Source organism: Didymella exigua, assembly GCF_010094145.1.
Source record: "Didymella exigua CBS 183.55 unplaced genomic scaffold M421scaffold_89, whole genome shotgun sequence".
Taxonomy (NCBI): Eukaryota; Fungi; Ascomycota; class Dothideomycetes; order Pleosporales; family Didymellaceae; genus Didymella; species Didymella exigua.
Genome location: NW_022984863.1, coordinates 6,639 through 19,893, shown reverse-complemented (window position 1 = coordinate 19,893; position 13,255 = coordinate 6,639). Strand labels below are relative to the sequence as shown.

General features: G+C 42.1%; 2 protein-coding genes across 2 annotated transcripts; both read right to left on the bottom strand.

Annotated features, from left to right (window-relative positions):
• Nucleotides 1-6,204: 6,204 nt before the first annotated feature.
• M421DRAFT_380357 (uncharacterized protein) lies at nt 6,205-6,801 on the bottom strand (the record flags this gene model as incomplete). Its single annotated transcript, XM_033589848.1, has 1 exon — nt 6,205-6,801. A coding segment is annotated over one exon (336 nt), but the record flags the coding sequence as incomplete, so codon positions are not given.
• Nucleotides 6,802-7,308, bottom strand: M421DRAFT_79065 (uncharacterized protein; the record flags this gene model as incomplete). Its single annotated transcript, XM_033597453.1, has 2 exons — nt 6,802-6,957; nt 7,093-7,308. Coding segments are annotated over 2 exons (372 nt in total), but the record flags the coding sequence as incomplete, so codon positions are not given.
• Nucleotides 7,309-13,255: the final 5,947 nt, after the last annotated feature.

Genomic DNA, 13,255 nt, shown 5'->3' with positions numbered 1-13,255 from the left:
GCTACACTAGCTTTTATTTAAGAAACTAGAGTAGGCACACATAAGTAGTACCTATAGCAAACAACAGACAACTAATTTCCTTTGTTTATAACTAGAGCACAGACTCTCACTATATGTCTATAAACCTATAACGTACCTCACGGGCTCGTGGATCACCCGGGCTCGTGGATCACTTTTGCCAAGCCCCCACCAAACTCTACCTTCCTACGTGATGCCTCAACAACAACGCTAGATAGAACCTTCTAATGAACGTCAGATACAGACTGCCCTTCAGGCTCTTAAACAAGACGCAACACTCTCTCAGCGACGCGCTGCAGCTATCTACAATGTTGCTCAATCAACACTAAGCCGCTGACGCGCAGGATAGACTCCACAAGCAGATTACTAGCCCAAATCAAAGAATCTGACTAAGATTGAGGAGGACGTAGTTGTTGAGCATATACTTGAGCTAGTCACCTGAGGATTTCCCCCCAGGCTTGCAGCTGTGGCTGATATGGCCAATTCTTTGCGCGCAGAGCGCAATATGGGCCAAGTTGGCTCAAACTGGCCCAGTATGTTTGTCAAAGGCCGCCCTGAGCTCACAACAAAGTTTAATCGCAAATACAACTACAAGAGAGCCCTCTGCGAGGATCCTAAGATTATACAAGGCTAGTTTAGCCTAGCAGCCAACATTAAAGCTAAGTATAGCATCCTAGATAAAGATACATTCAACTTTAACAAGGCTAGCTTCATGATAGGCTAGATATCTACTAGTTTAGTTGTTACAGCTTTAGAGAGACAAGGACAGCCAAAGGTAGTGTAGCAAGGCAACAGAGAGTGGACAACAGTCATCTAGGGCATCAACGCGACAGGGTAGGCCATTCTACCCTTCATTATCTTCAAGGGCCGCCATCACCTCTCTGCCTAGTACAAGGAGGGGGATCTACCTCACAATTAGGTTATCGCAGTATCTGAGAATAGCTGGACAATAAATAAGCTTAGCCTGCAGTGGTTAAAGCACTTTAATAAGCATACAAAGAAGAGAGTAGTTAGCATCCACCAACTGCTCGCAATTGACGGCTATGAGAGCCATGACTCGCTCGCTTTCTAGGAATACTGCAAGGAGAACAAGATTATCACTATCTGCATGCCTCCACACTCATCACACCTCCTGCAGCCTCTTGATGTGGGGTGTTTCTCGCCTTTGAAGACAGCGTATGGCCGCCAAGCTGAGAATCTTATGCGCAACTAGATTACCCACATTACAAAGCTTAAGTTCTTACCATGCTTTATACGCGCCTATAATGCAGCAATTACTCCTAGTAATATCTAAGGAGGGTTTTAAGGCACTAGATTAGTCCTATTTGACCTAGAACAGGTTATAATAGTGCTTAATGTCTAGCTACATACTCTATCACTACTACTCCCCAGCAATAAGCCCTAGCAGTCGCAAACCCTAAGCAATACCCTTAAATTAGGATTGCAATCAACGCTCGTGAAGGCAAGGATTTAGAGGCATGTAGATAGCTTACTAACGTCTATAGTAGAGGCTTTTAAGAAGGTCTTAAAGGGAGCAGTAATTATCGCGCACAAGCTAGTGTTGGCGCAAAAGGAGATTGCAGAGCTTTGAGCGGCAAATGAGGCTGCTACGCGACGTAGATTACACAAAAGAAAGCAGGTTTAAGCAGAGGGGACCTTAACAGTTGAGGAAGGGGCTTGTTTAGCTGCTCTTAAGGACTTTGGGGCGCGTAGTGATGGGAAGAAGCTAAAGAGGCAGGTGCGCGCTGAAGTAGGTGAACCATCTCAACAACAGTGTACACAGTGCAAAGAGACTGGGCATAATGCGCGTACCTGCCAGAAGGTAGTAGAAGTAGACTCTGAATGATATCGCATCTTGCTTTGTACTATACAGGGCCAAAGTGGGCTATTTTGCGCCAGAATGGGGTGGTTTTGGTGGGGGCTTGGCAAAAGTGATCCACGAGCCCGGGTGATCCACGAGCCCGTGAGGTACGTTATATACTATTCCCTTACACAGAAAAAACTTGTAAATTACTAGAGCAGCCTCACTGCTCTTGTCCTATTAGTCTTATACTCACACAGGACGTTAAACTAATCAATCAATTAATTAATCACCAATCCTATTTCTAATATATATTAGACCTCTGTTTCATTGTATTACAAACTACTCCCTATCCTACCTAGACAACCTAGCAATTACAGCATTATCTACTAGCCTAAAGAAGATTGTCCGCATGCTAGAAAGAGACATAGCAAGCCTATTTGCTAAAGGAGCAAGATGCGCTATAGAATTTAATGCAGCAAAGACAGAGCTTATTCACTTTATAACAAGTAACAAAGCTATTAGCTCTACACTTACACTACTAAACAGGTCTACTATAGAGCCTAAAAAGACAGTAAAGTGGCTAGGAATCTACTTTGACAATGCAATCTCATTCAAGGAACACGTAGCTACAAGGATTAGCCAAGCAAGAAACGCTTTCTATAGAATGTGCAGACTTGCAAACAGCAATAGAGGCCTCCCCCCTAGCGCTATAAGACAGCTATATTTAGCATGCGTTTCTAGCATTATAGATTATAGCTAACAGGTCTTCTAGAAACAACAAGCAGGAATAGGAAAGCAACTCTAAGGACTACAGAATCTTGCCCTAAGGAAAATCCTAGGAACCTTTAGGACCTCTCCTATAGCACTATAGGTGACAGAAGTAGCACTTCCTCCCCCTGCTATAAGACTAAATACTGCTTTAAGAAAAAACGCCTTTAGAGCTAGGAAGCTACCTAAATACCACCCTATTTATATTATAATTAAGACTCTAAAAGCTACTCTACAGTTATAACAAGAAGACTTAGAGTCTAGCACAGAACAAGAGGAAGTAGCTGCTCTCCTAAGGCTAAGAAGAGGCCTATTTACTTAGCTTATGCAAATTATACAATTAATATAAAACACTACTCCTAGCACAGAAGAAGAAAAACTGCAGGACTACTATTTCTGCCCCTAGAACAAGACTATATTATACACAGCAAAGATCTCTAAACTATCTAAAGAAGAAGAAGTAGAACAATATAAAACGCAAATGCTACAGAGGCTAGGGGACAACCTACTTACTATCTACACAGACACCTCTTCTATTAAGAAAGGCACAGGAATAGGAATAGGATTTACTGCTCTAGACTGCAAACAGCAGGCTAAGGAGATCTACTCTACTAAATATAATATTGGCAAAGTCTATATTGTATACAATAGAGAGCTAGAAGGCAAAACAAGAGCCTTTAAGTTTGCAGCTTCTATAGCTACAGCAACACAAGAGATCTAAGTCTTTGCAGACAACTAGGCAGCTATTCTAAGGCTAAAGACCCCTTCTAATAACCCTAGACAAGCTTAGCATATCTACTGCACAAACGCAGTAATGGCAATTTACAGCAAAGGCGCAACAGTTAGCCTACACTAGACCCTAGGACACCTAGATATCACAGGAAACAAAAAAGCAGACGCCTTAGCAAAATAAGCTACAAAATAGCAACTAGTATCTAATACTACAAGCCTTGCAATAACAGGTATTAGGATTAAAGCTATTGCAAGGCATAAGTAGCAACAGAAACTCTAAGCCTACTCTACAAAAGCAAAGCTTAGAAAACCTAGCACCTATACACCAAGATTCTTGTTAAAACTATTAAGGAAGATAACACTGCTAAAAAACACTAGAAGAGAAATTGCAAGCGCATACTACTAGCTAAAGCTTAGACATAGATATAACAAAGTATATCTATACAATATAACGTACCCCACGGGCGAACGACTCAACGGGCGAGCGACTCACTTTTGCCAAGCCCCCACCAAACCACCCTTCCTACACCAATGCCTTCTTAACAACACCACTTAGACGCGTCAAAAGAACGTCAGATACAGCTTGCGCTCCAGGCTCTCAAACAAGACGCGAATCTCTCTAAGCGGCGCGCTGCAGCTATCTACAAGGTTCCTCAAGCTACACTAAACAAACAACGCGCTGGACGACCTTCACGCGCTGATTCTGCACCCAACTCACGGAACCTAGACAAGAATAAGGAGTGGGTGATTGTTGATCACATCCTTCAGCTAGCTGCGCGAGGATTTCCCCCTCGGCTTGCAGCTGTGGCTGATATGGCCAATTCTTTGCGCGCTGAGCGCAATCTAGGCTATGTTGGCGTAAACTGGCCCAGTACGTTTGTTAAGCGTCAACCAGAGCTTAAAGTGAGGTTTAATCGCAAGTACGACTACAAGCGAGCCCTCTGTGAGGATCTAGAGATCATACAGGGCTGGTTCTAGCTTGTAGAGAATACTAAAGCCAAGTATGGCATCCTGGATGAAGACACGTACAACTTTGACAAGACAGGCTTTATAATAGGCCAGATATCCACAGGAGCAGTTGTTACAGGCTCAGAGCGTCGTGGACGGCCAAAGTCTATTCAACAGGGCAACTAGGAGTGGACAACAGTCATCCAGGGCATTAATAGGGCAGGCTGGGCTATACCACCCTTTATTATCTTCAAGGCGCGACATCACCTCTCTGCCTAGTACAAAGAGGAGGGTCTGCCCTAAGACTAGGTTATTGCAGTCTCTGAGAACAGCTGGACTACTAACAAGCTTAGTCTGGAGTAGTTAAAGCACTTTAACGCGCATACAAAGGAGCGTACTGTTAGGACCTACCGTCTGCTAGTTATTAATAGTTATGAGAGCTATAACTTGCTTGAATTCTAGCAATACTGCAGGAATAACAAGATTATCACCTTATGTATGCCTCCACACTTATCGCACCTTCTACAGCCGCTTAATGTAGGCTGTTTTGCCCCTTTGAAGCAGGCGTATAGGCGCTAAGCTGACAACCTTATGCGCAGCTAGATTAACCACATTACAAAGACTGAGTTCCTGCCATGCTTTATACGCGCCTACAACGCTGCAATTACTACTAGCAACATCTAGGGAGGGTTCTAAGGCGCTGGACTAGTCCTGTTTAACCTAGAACAGGTTATAAGCAGCCTTAATGTGAAGCTGTGCACTCTATTACTACAACTCCCTGTTAACAAAGAGCCCTAGCAGTTGCAAACCCTAAGCAATACCCTAGAATTTAGGTCGCGATCTACTCTAATTCAAGACAAGTTCTAGAAATACTAGGGTAGCTTACTAAATTCTACAACAAGCGCGCTTGAGCATTACATTAAGGGCGCAGCAATAGTCACGCACAAGCTTGTGCTTGCAGAGAAACAGATTGCTGAGCTTAAAATAGCTAACAAGGCCGCTGCACGCCAGAAATTGCACAAGAGAAAGCAAGTCTAGGCAGAAGGGACCCTAACAGTTAAGGATGGCCTGCAATTAATAACTCTAAAGGAGTTTAGGGCGCGTAGTGATGGGAAGAAGGCAAAGAAGCAAGTGCGCGCTAATGGGGCTGAGCCAACCTAAAGGCGCTGTGGACAGTGTAACAAGACTGGACATAACGCGCGAACGTGCAAGAATGATGTAGAAGTAGTTTCTAAGTAATATTACAGGTTGTTCTACCCTGCGCAGCGCCGAAGTGGGCTGATAGAGGCCATAATGGGGTGAGGTTTGGTGTGGGCTTGGCAAAAGTGAGTCGCTCGCCCGTTGAGTCGTTCGCCCGTGGGGTACGTTATAAAAAAAAGAAAGCTCTAAATGCAGCTGCGCATATATACAAACACCTTAAAAACTACTACTTAGCTGTAGAAACTATAGAGAAGTAAGAAAGAAAATAAAGAGCAGCCTACAGGAGACAAGACTTATAATATCTCTTCTCCTAGACATAAACAGGGGAATCTAAGCTACACTAGCTTTTATTTAAGAAAATAAAGTAGGCACACGTAAGTAGTACCTATAGTAAATAATAGACAACTAATTTCCTTTGTTTATAACTAGAGCACAGGCTCTTACTATATGTCTACAAACCTATATATACTATTCCCTTACACAGAAAAAACTTGTAAATTACTAGAGTAGCCTTACTGCTCTTTTCCTATATAGTCTTAGACTCACACAGGACGTTAAACTAATCAATCAATCAATCAATCTTCTATTGTCTTAAAAATAGGTGCCTAGGCAACAGGTCTAGTGGCAGCGTTAAATTGGAAAGGTGGAAGTCTAGGCATAGGAGGGGTAGCAGGTCTGCTAGCAGGTCGTTTAGAAGAGGCAGTAGGCCTAGGCAAGATAGAGCTTATCTCTCCTAGATTGATTGATTGATTGATCGATTGATTGATTAGTTTAACGTCCTGTGTGAGTCTAAGACTATATAGGACGAGAGCAGTGAGGCTGCTCTAGTAATTGACAAGTTTTTTCTGTGTAAGGGAATAGTATATATAGGTTCGTAGATATATAGTGAGAGCCTATGCTCTAGTTATAAACAAAGAAAATCAGTTGTCTGTTATTTGCTGTAGGTACCTCTTGCGTGTAACTACTTTAGTTTCTTAAATAAAAGCTAGTGTAGCTTAGATTCCCCTGTTTGTGTCTAGGAGAAGGGATATTGTAAGTCTTGTCTCCTGTAGGCTGCTCTTTATTTTCTTTCTTGCTTCTCTGTAGTTTCTACAGCTAAGCAGTAGGTGTTGAGGTGTTTGTGTATATCCACAGCTGCATTTAGAGCTTTCTGTTTTTTGTATATTGTGTAGATATGCTTTGTTGTATCCATGTCCCAGCTTTAGCTGGTAGTATGCGCTTGCAATTTCTCTTCTAGTGTTTTTTGGCAGTGTTATCTTGCTTGTTGGTTTTAGCAAGAATCTTGCTGCATAGGTGCTAGGATTTCTAAGCTTTGCTTTTGTGGAGTAGACTTAGAGTTTCTGTTGCCACTCTTGTCTTGCAATAGCTTTAATCCTAATACCTGTCATTGCAAGGCTTGTGGTATTAGATACTGGTTGCTGTTTTGTAGCTTGTTTTGCTAAGACGTCTGCTTTTTCATTTCCTGTGATATCTAGGTGTCCTAGGGTCTAGTGTAGGCTAATTATTGCGCCTTTGCTGTTAATTGCCTTTGCTGCGTTTGTGTAGCGGATTTGCTAAGCTTGTCTAGGGTTATTAGAAGGAGTCTTTAGCCTTAGAATGGCTGCCTAGTTGTCTGCAAAGACTTGGATCTCTTGTGTTGCTATAGCTATAGAAGCTGCAAACTCAAAGGCTCTTGTTATGCCTTCTAGCTCTCCATTGTATACAATCTGGCCTTTGCCAATATTGTATTTAGTAGAGTAGATTTCTTTAGCCTGCTGTTTATAGTCTAGAGCAGTAACTCCTATTCCTATTCCTGTGCCTTTCTTAATAGAAGAGGCGTCTGTATAGATAGCGAGTAGGTTGCTAAATTCTAGGGTGTTGCTTAGTGTTTTAGACTCCTACGTACTGTTGTCTACAGTAGGTGGCGTTAGCGTGCACAGCTGTACTTTAAGCTTTAATAGCACAGCCTCTAGGTTAAGTAGGACTAGGCCAGCACCTCTAAATCCTCCCTAGATATTACTCTCTGTGATTGAGGCGTCAAAAGCTGCTTTGAAGCATGGCAAGAACTCAAGTTTAGTGATACGCGTAATCTTGCTGCGCATTAGCCGCTTAGCTTGGCAGCCATAGGCCTTCTTCAACAGAGAAAAACAGCCTACGTCAAGTGGCTATAGTAGGTGCGACAAGTGTAGAGGCATACATAGGGTAATAATCTTGTGTTCCTCGCAGTACTAGTGGAATTTGACTAAGTTGTGGCTCTTCATCGAAAAAAGTTTTTCAAAATCCGGCCTAGACCAGCCGTTGCTGACAGTCGTGGCATAGTCATGCAATAGCTGTTCAACGGCCCTAACAGCCCTAATTTGCGCCTAACAGCCCTAATTTCGCGCCAACGTTGCTAACAGCTAAAACGCTAAGTGCCTATATTTAATAAACTTAAAACAATATTGCAACATTGTTACATAGCTACCCTTAGTGGTGCTAGCACTAGCATTAAATATTTAAAAATTGCAAAATTTTACATACAGATAGAGCGAAATTGTAGCTTTAAAATAAGCAAAAAATTATTATTGTAGGCCTACTACAACGCAAGTTATAGAGCGTTGAAGGTTTGTTTATTAAAGGTTTGTGTTTTAAAGTTGCGACAGCACACCATAGCAGCTGCAGCTGCGCCCGCACACAACGTAGCAGCTGCAACAGCATACAGCATGGCACCTGCTGGCCAGCACACACACACACACACACACACACACACACAGCAGCAGCGCAACAGGAGCTTGCAGGACAGGCAGGCCTAGGCGTAAAATTCTTGGTTTACCTACTATTCTTGAATAATATTCTTATATTTTCTAACATTTAGGCTGCTAGAGCCCTAGCAAAGAATCTTAACTTAGTGTCTTAGCAAGGAACATCAAGCTTAAAACCTTCTACACTTAATAACTATTCTATTACTAGGCCTATAATATTGTTTAATAGCTTATTTTAAAGAGGAGATATAGTAGTATATTAATATAATAAAAGTATAGTTTATTAAGTAGAGCTACTATTATAGCAGGATTAGGAGTTGTTGTGGCTATTGCAGCTGTTAGGACCGTTGGAGCCATTAGCTTGAAATTGGCTAGACATTAAATGCACATTGAATAACTGTTGTAGGCCTACAAGTCCTACTGTTGCCCACAGTACAATGCCACGATTTCCCAATTTCGACAACGGAAAAACTTTTCCCGATGTTGTGGCCGTCCAGAATGAGCAGCTAATAGCTACTAAGAGTGCGCGCCTTTGTGTGCTTATTAAAGTGCTTTAACTACTTAACTCTAAGCTTGTTGTTAGTCTAGCTGTTGTTAGAGACATTAAGAACCTAGTTGTTAGGTATACTAGGCTCCTTGTACCAGGCAGAGAGGTGGTGCTTGCTAGAGAAGATAATAAAGGGTGGGATAGACCAGCCCTTCGCGCAGATGCCTTGGATAATGCTAGTCCACTCTTAGTTGCCCTGCTGCACTGCCTTTGGTCTCCCTTAACGCTTAGAGCCTGTAACAACAGCTCCTGTTAATATAATGCCTATTATAAAGCTAGATTTGTTAAAGTTGTAGGTGTCTTTATCTTGTATACTATACTTAGCTTTAGTATTGTCTACTAGTTAGAACTAGTCCCTAATTACCTTAGGATCCTTGCACAGAGCTCTCTTATAGTTGTACTTGCAGTTAAATTTAACTTTGAGCTCTGGCTGACGTTTAACAAAGTTGGCAGCCTAGTTCTTGCCAACGTAGGGCTAGTGGCGCTCAGCAAGCAGAGAATTGGCCATATCCTCTACATCAGCAAGCTGGGGCGAGTATCCTCGCTCGTCTAGCCTCAACACGTGCTGGACAATTACCTCCTCTTCATTCTTTGTCAGATTTATAGTATTAGGTGTGTAGTCGCAGCGTAGGGTGGCTCTAGCAAGTCAGTCACTAAGCGTGCTTTGAGAGACGTTGTAGATTGCTGCAGCGCGTTGCTGAGAGAGCGTCGCGTCTTGTTGGATAGCCTAGAGAGCAAGCTGTATGTCTGCTTCATTAGAGAGCTTTTTCATGTTGCTGCGTTAAGGCATTGTTAGTAGAGTGAAGTTTGGTGTGGTCTTGGCAAAAGTGACCGGTACACTTGGGTGATCGGCACGCTTGTGGAGTACGTTACAGCCAATCTAATTAGTTACTTAGCAGGGTTTGGCTAGAAGCCACAGTAGTGTTTTTGTAGTCTATTTTAGAGGATTTTAGAGAAAAGATTGTGGAGAAGAAAATCTTAGATTAGATACACTTGCTATAACTGCTTTCTTTTATGCAATTTATAACGTATAGCAGCTTTGTTAGCTGCCTGTAGGTCAGCAACTTAGTTACGCACTAAAACTAGTAAATACGCTATTAGCTCTGCGCCTTTAGTGAGCTGATTAAGAGCTTTAATTATTAAAGTTAGCATGCTAGTATTAGCTTGTCTTTTAATCCTCTCTTAAATTAGATTTAGTTAAGACCTAAATTCTAGGGTGTTGCTTAGTGATTTACACTCCTACGTACTGTTGTCCACAGTAGGTAGCGTTAGCGTGCGCAGCTGTACTTTAAGCTTTAATAGCACAGCCTCTAGGTTAAGTAGGACTAGGCCAGCACCTCTAAATCCTCCCTAGATGTTGCTCTCTGTGATTAAGGCGTCAAAAGCTGCTTTAAAGCACAGCAAGAACTCAAGTTTAGTAAGGCGAGTAATCTTGCTGCGCATCAGCCGCTTGGCTTAGCGGCCATAGGCCTTCTTTAACAGGGCAAAACAGCCTACGTTAAGTGGCTGCAGCAGGTGCGACATGTGTAGAGGCATACACAAGGTAATAATCTTATATTCCTTGCACTACTAGTAGAATTTAACTAAGTTGTAGCTCTTATAGCTGTCTAGAATAAGCAGCTAGTGGCTGCTAACAGTGCGCGCCTTTGTGTGCTTATTAAAGTGCTTTAGCCACTTGTTGCAGCCAAAATAGAGGCAAAATGTACATACATTTGCACCCCCAAATTAGCTGGTAAATACGCATGATATGTGCTGCGACACCACTTAACTCTAAGCTTGTTATTAGTCTTGCTGTTGTTAGAGACATTAAGAATCTAGTTGTTAGGTATACTAGGCTTTTTATACTAGGCAGAGAGGTGGTGCTTGCTAGAGAAGATAATAAAGGGGGGGATAGACCAGCCCTTTGCGTTGATGCCCTAGATAATACTAGTCCACTCCTAGTCGCCCTGCTGCACTGTCTTTAGTCTTCCTTAACACTTAGAGCCTATTACAACAGCTCCTGTGGATATAACACCTATTATAAAGCTAGATTTGTTAAAGTTGTAGGTGTCTTTATCTAGAATACTATACTTAGCTTTAGTATTCTGTACTTACTAGAACTAGTCCCTAATAACCTTAGGATCCTTACACAGGGCTCTCTTGTAGTTGTACTTGCAATTAAACTTAATTTTAAGCTTTAGCTAACAATTAACAAAGTTAGCAGCCTAGTTCTTGCTAACGTGGGGCTAGTGGCGCTCAGCAAGCAGAGAATTGGCTATATCCTCCACATCAGCAAGCCAGGGCGAGTATCCTCGCTCATCTAGCTTCAATACATGCTAGACAATTACCTCCTCCTTAGTACTAGTTAGCTTTATTATGTTAGGCTTGCAATTGCGTTGTAAAGAGATTCTAGCAAGTTAAGTGCTAAGAGTGCTTTAGGGCATGTTGAAGATTGCTGCAGCGCGTTGCTAGGAGAGTGTCGCGTCTTGTTAGATAGCCTAGAAAGCAAGCTGTATGTCTGCTTTGTTTAGGTGCGTTTTCTTGTTGTTGCGTTGAGGCATTGTAGGTAGAGTAAAGTTTAATGTGGTCTTGGCAAAAGTGATCAGCTTGCTTGGGTGATCAGCTTGCTTGGGTGATTAGCTTGCTTGGGTGATCAGCTCGCTTGTGAGGTGCGTTAGTGGAGATTGTTAATTAGCTGCAGAGAGGCACTGCAATGCTACTGCATAGGCAGACGTTATTGGCAGCCTGAGTGCTGCAGCTTGAAGCGTCAAACAAGGCTGCTTCTAAGCGCAAATCACGCAAAAGAAAGCAGATTTAGAAGGGTAGAGACCTATTAAAGGAATAGGTAGAGGATTTAATAGCCTAATGTGATGTTAGGGCGCAGGTAGAGGGGGAAACATGTAAGAGTAGGGCCTAAACAGGTGCAGGCAAGCAGGGCAAAAGGCACTGCAAGTGCTGTGGTGAGATAGGGCACAACTCGCGCATGTGTGAAAAAGATGTAGTAGACGTCAGCGATTAAGAATACGTACTGTTAGCCACAGTACAATGTTGTGGTGTTGAGTGATTGCGTGTAGAAGGCCTAATGGCTTGTTGAGGCGGTCCACTCGCTTAGCCGGCCCACTCGCTTTACACTCACGTTAGGACTATCTGTCTATAAGGAAGGGGGTAGTGTAACAACGCGCTGTGAACAATGACCTAATACCACTAGGGTACAATCTAGCAACTTATAACTATGGCCCTTGTCACGTAGCATAAGGTTGCACTAAACTACCTCTAAACTCTTATATATAAGGAACTAGGAACTATCACATTGTAGAGTAAATTTTCTGTCTCCTTTTTTACAAGACCTATAACGTAGATTATCACTAAGCTGGCTATATCACTGAACTAGCCACTTTCTCTTAGCACAACTACCTTTTACCCTAACACAACATGCCTTAACAACAACAACTTTAGAATACTACTAGAGAAGGCAGAGTTATCCTTAATATCTAGGCCTTCTATGCTAGCTAATTTTGTAGTATCTACAGCGCTGCTAGAGCGTTAAACGTACCTTATTAGTAGGTCTCTAATTACCTTTACAATATTATGTTTTAACTAGACATACGCGCTAATTGCTAGAAACTTACTATACTAGAGGAGCAGACAATTTTCTAGTATATACTTAACCTTAATTTGCAAGGATTTGCGCCCTAGCTAAGTAAGGTGGTAGATATAGCTAATAAGATACTTAGTGTGCGTGGTGAAGAGCCTGTTAGCAAATTATAGGCTAGCAGGCTTGTGACGCGTTTAGACGAGCTTAAAATGGCCTTTAATTAAGCTAAGGATAGACAGAGGATACTACAGGAAGATCCTAAGATAATTAACGCATAGTTTAAGCTAGTAGAGGATATTTAAGTTAAGTATAGCGTTTGTAATAACAATATACACAACTTTAATAAAACTAGGTTCTAGATAGGTGTTGCTTTGTCTTTAAAGGTTGTAACAGGCTTAGAGAGTCGTGCTTGGCTAGAGCTTGTTCAGCTAGGTGATCGCGAGTGGGTTACTGTTATCTAGAGCATCTGCGCCGCTAGGTATGCAACCCCACCTTTTATTATCTACAAAGGACGCGTCTACATCTCTGCCTAGTATAAGGAGACAGATATACCCTATAATTAGAAGCTCTTAGTCTCTAAGAATAGTTAGACAAACAATATACTTAGCCTTAAGTAGTTAAAGCACTTTAACACGCATACAAAGATGAGTTAGGTAGGAGTGTACAGGTTACTTATCTTAGACAGCTATAAGAGCTATCTTAACTAGGAGTTTAAGGACTATTACCTAGAGAACTAAATCCTTACTCTCTATATAACGTGGTTTATCACCAAGCTGCCAGGTATCACCGAACCGCCACCCCTCACCAACTTTTTTAGAGTTACCAACTATTACACAACTATTACGCTTAACCACAACACTGCACTGTAAAGAAAGTAGGGGAAGGACTAGACTACTTTCTTCCTAGTCTAGAAGGACCTAGACAAATCTAGACTAGCTTTGTCT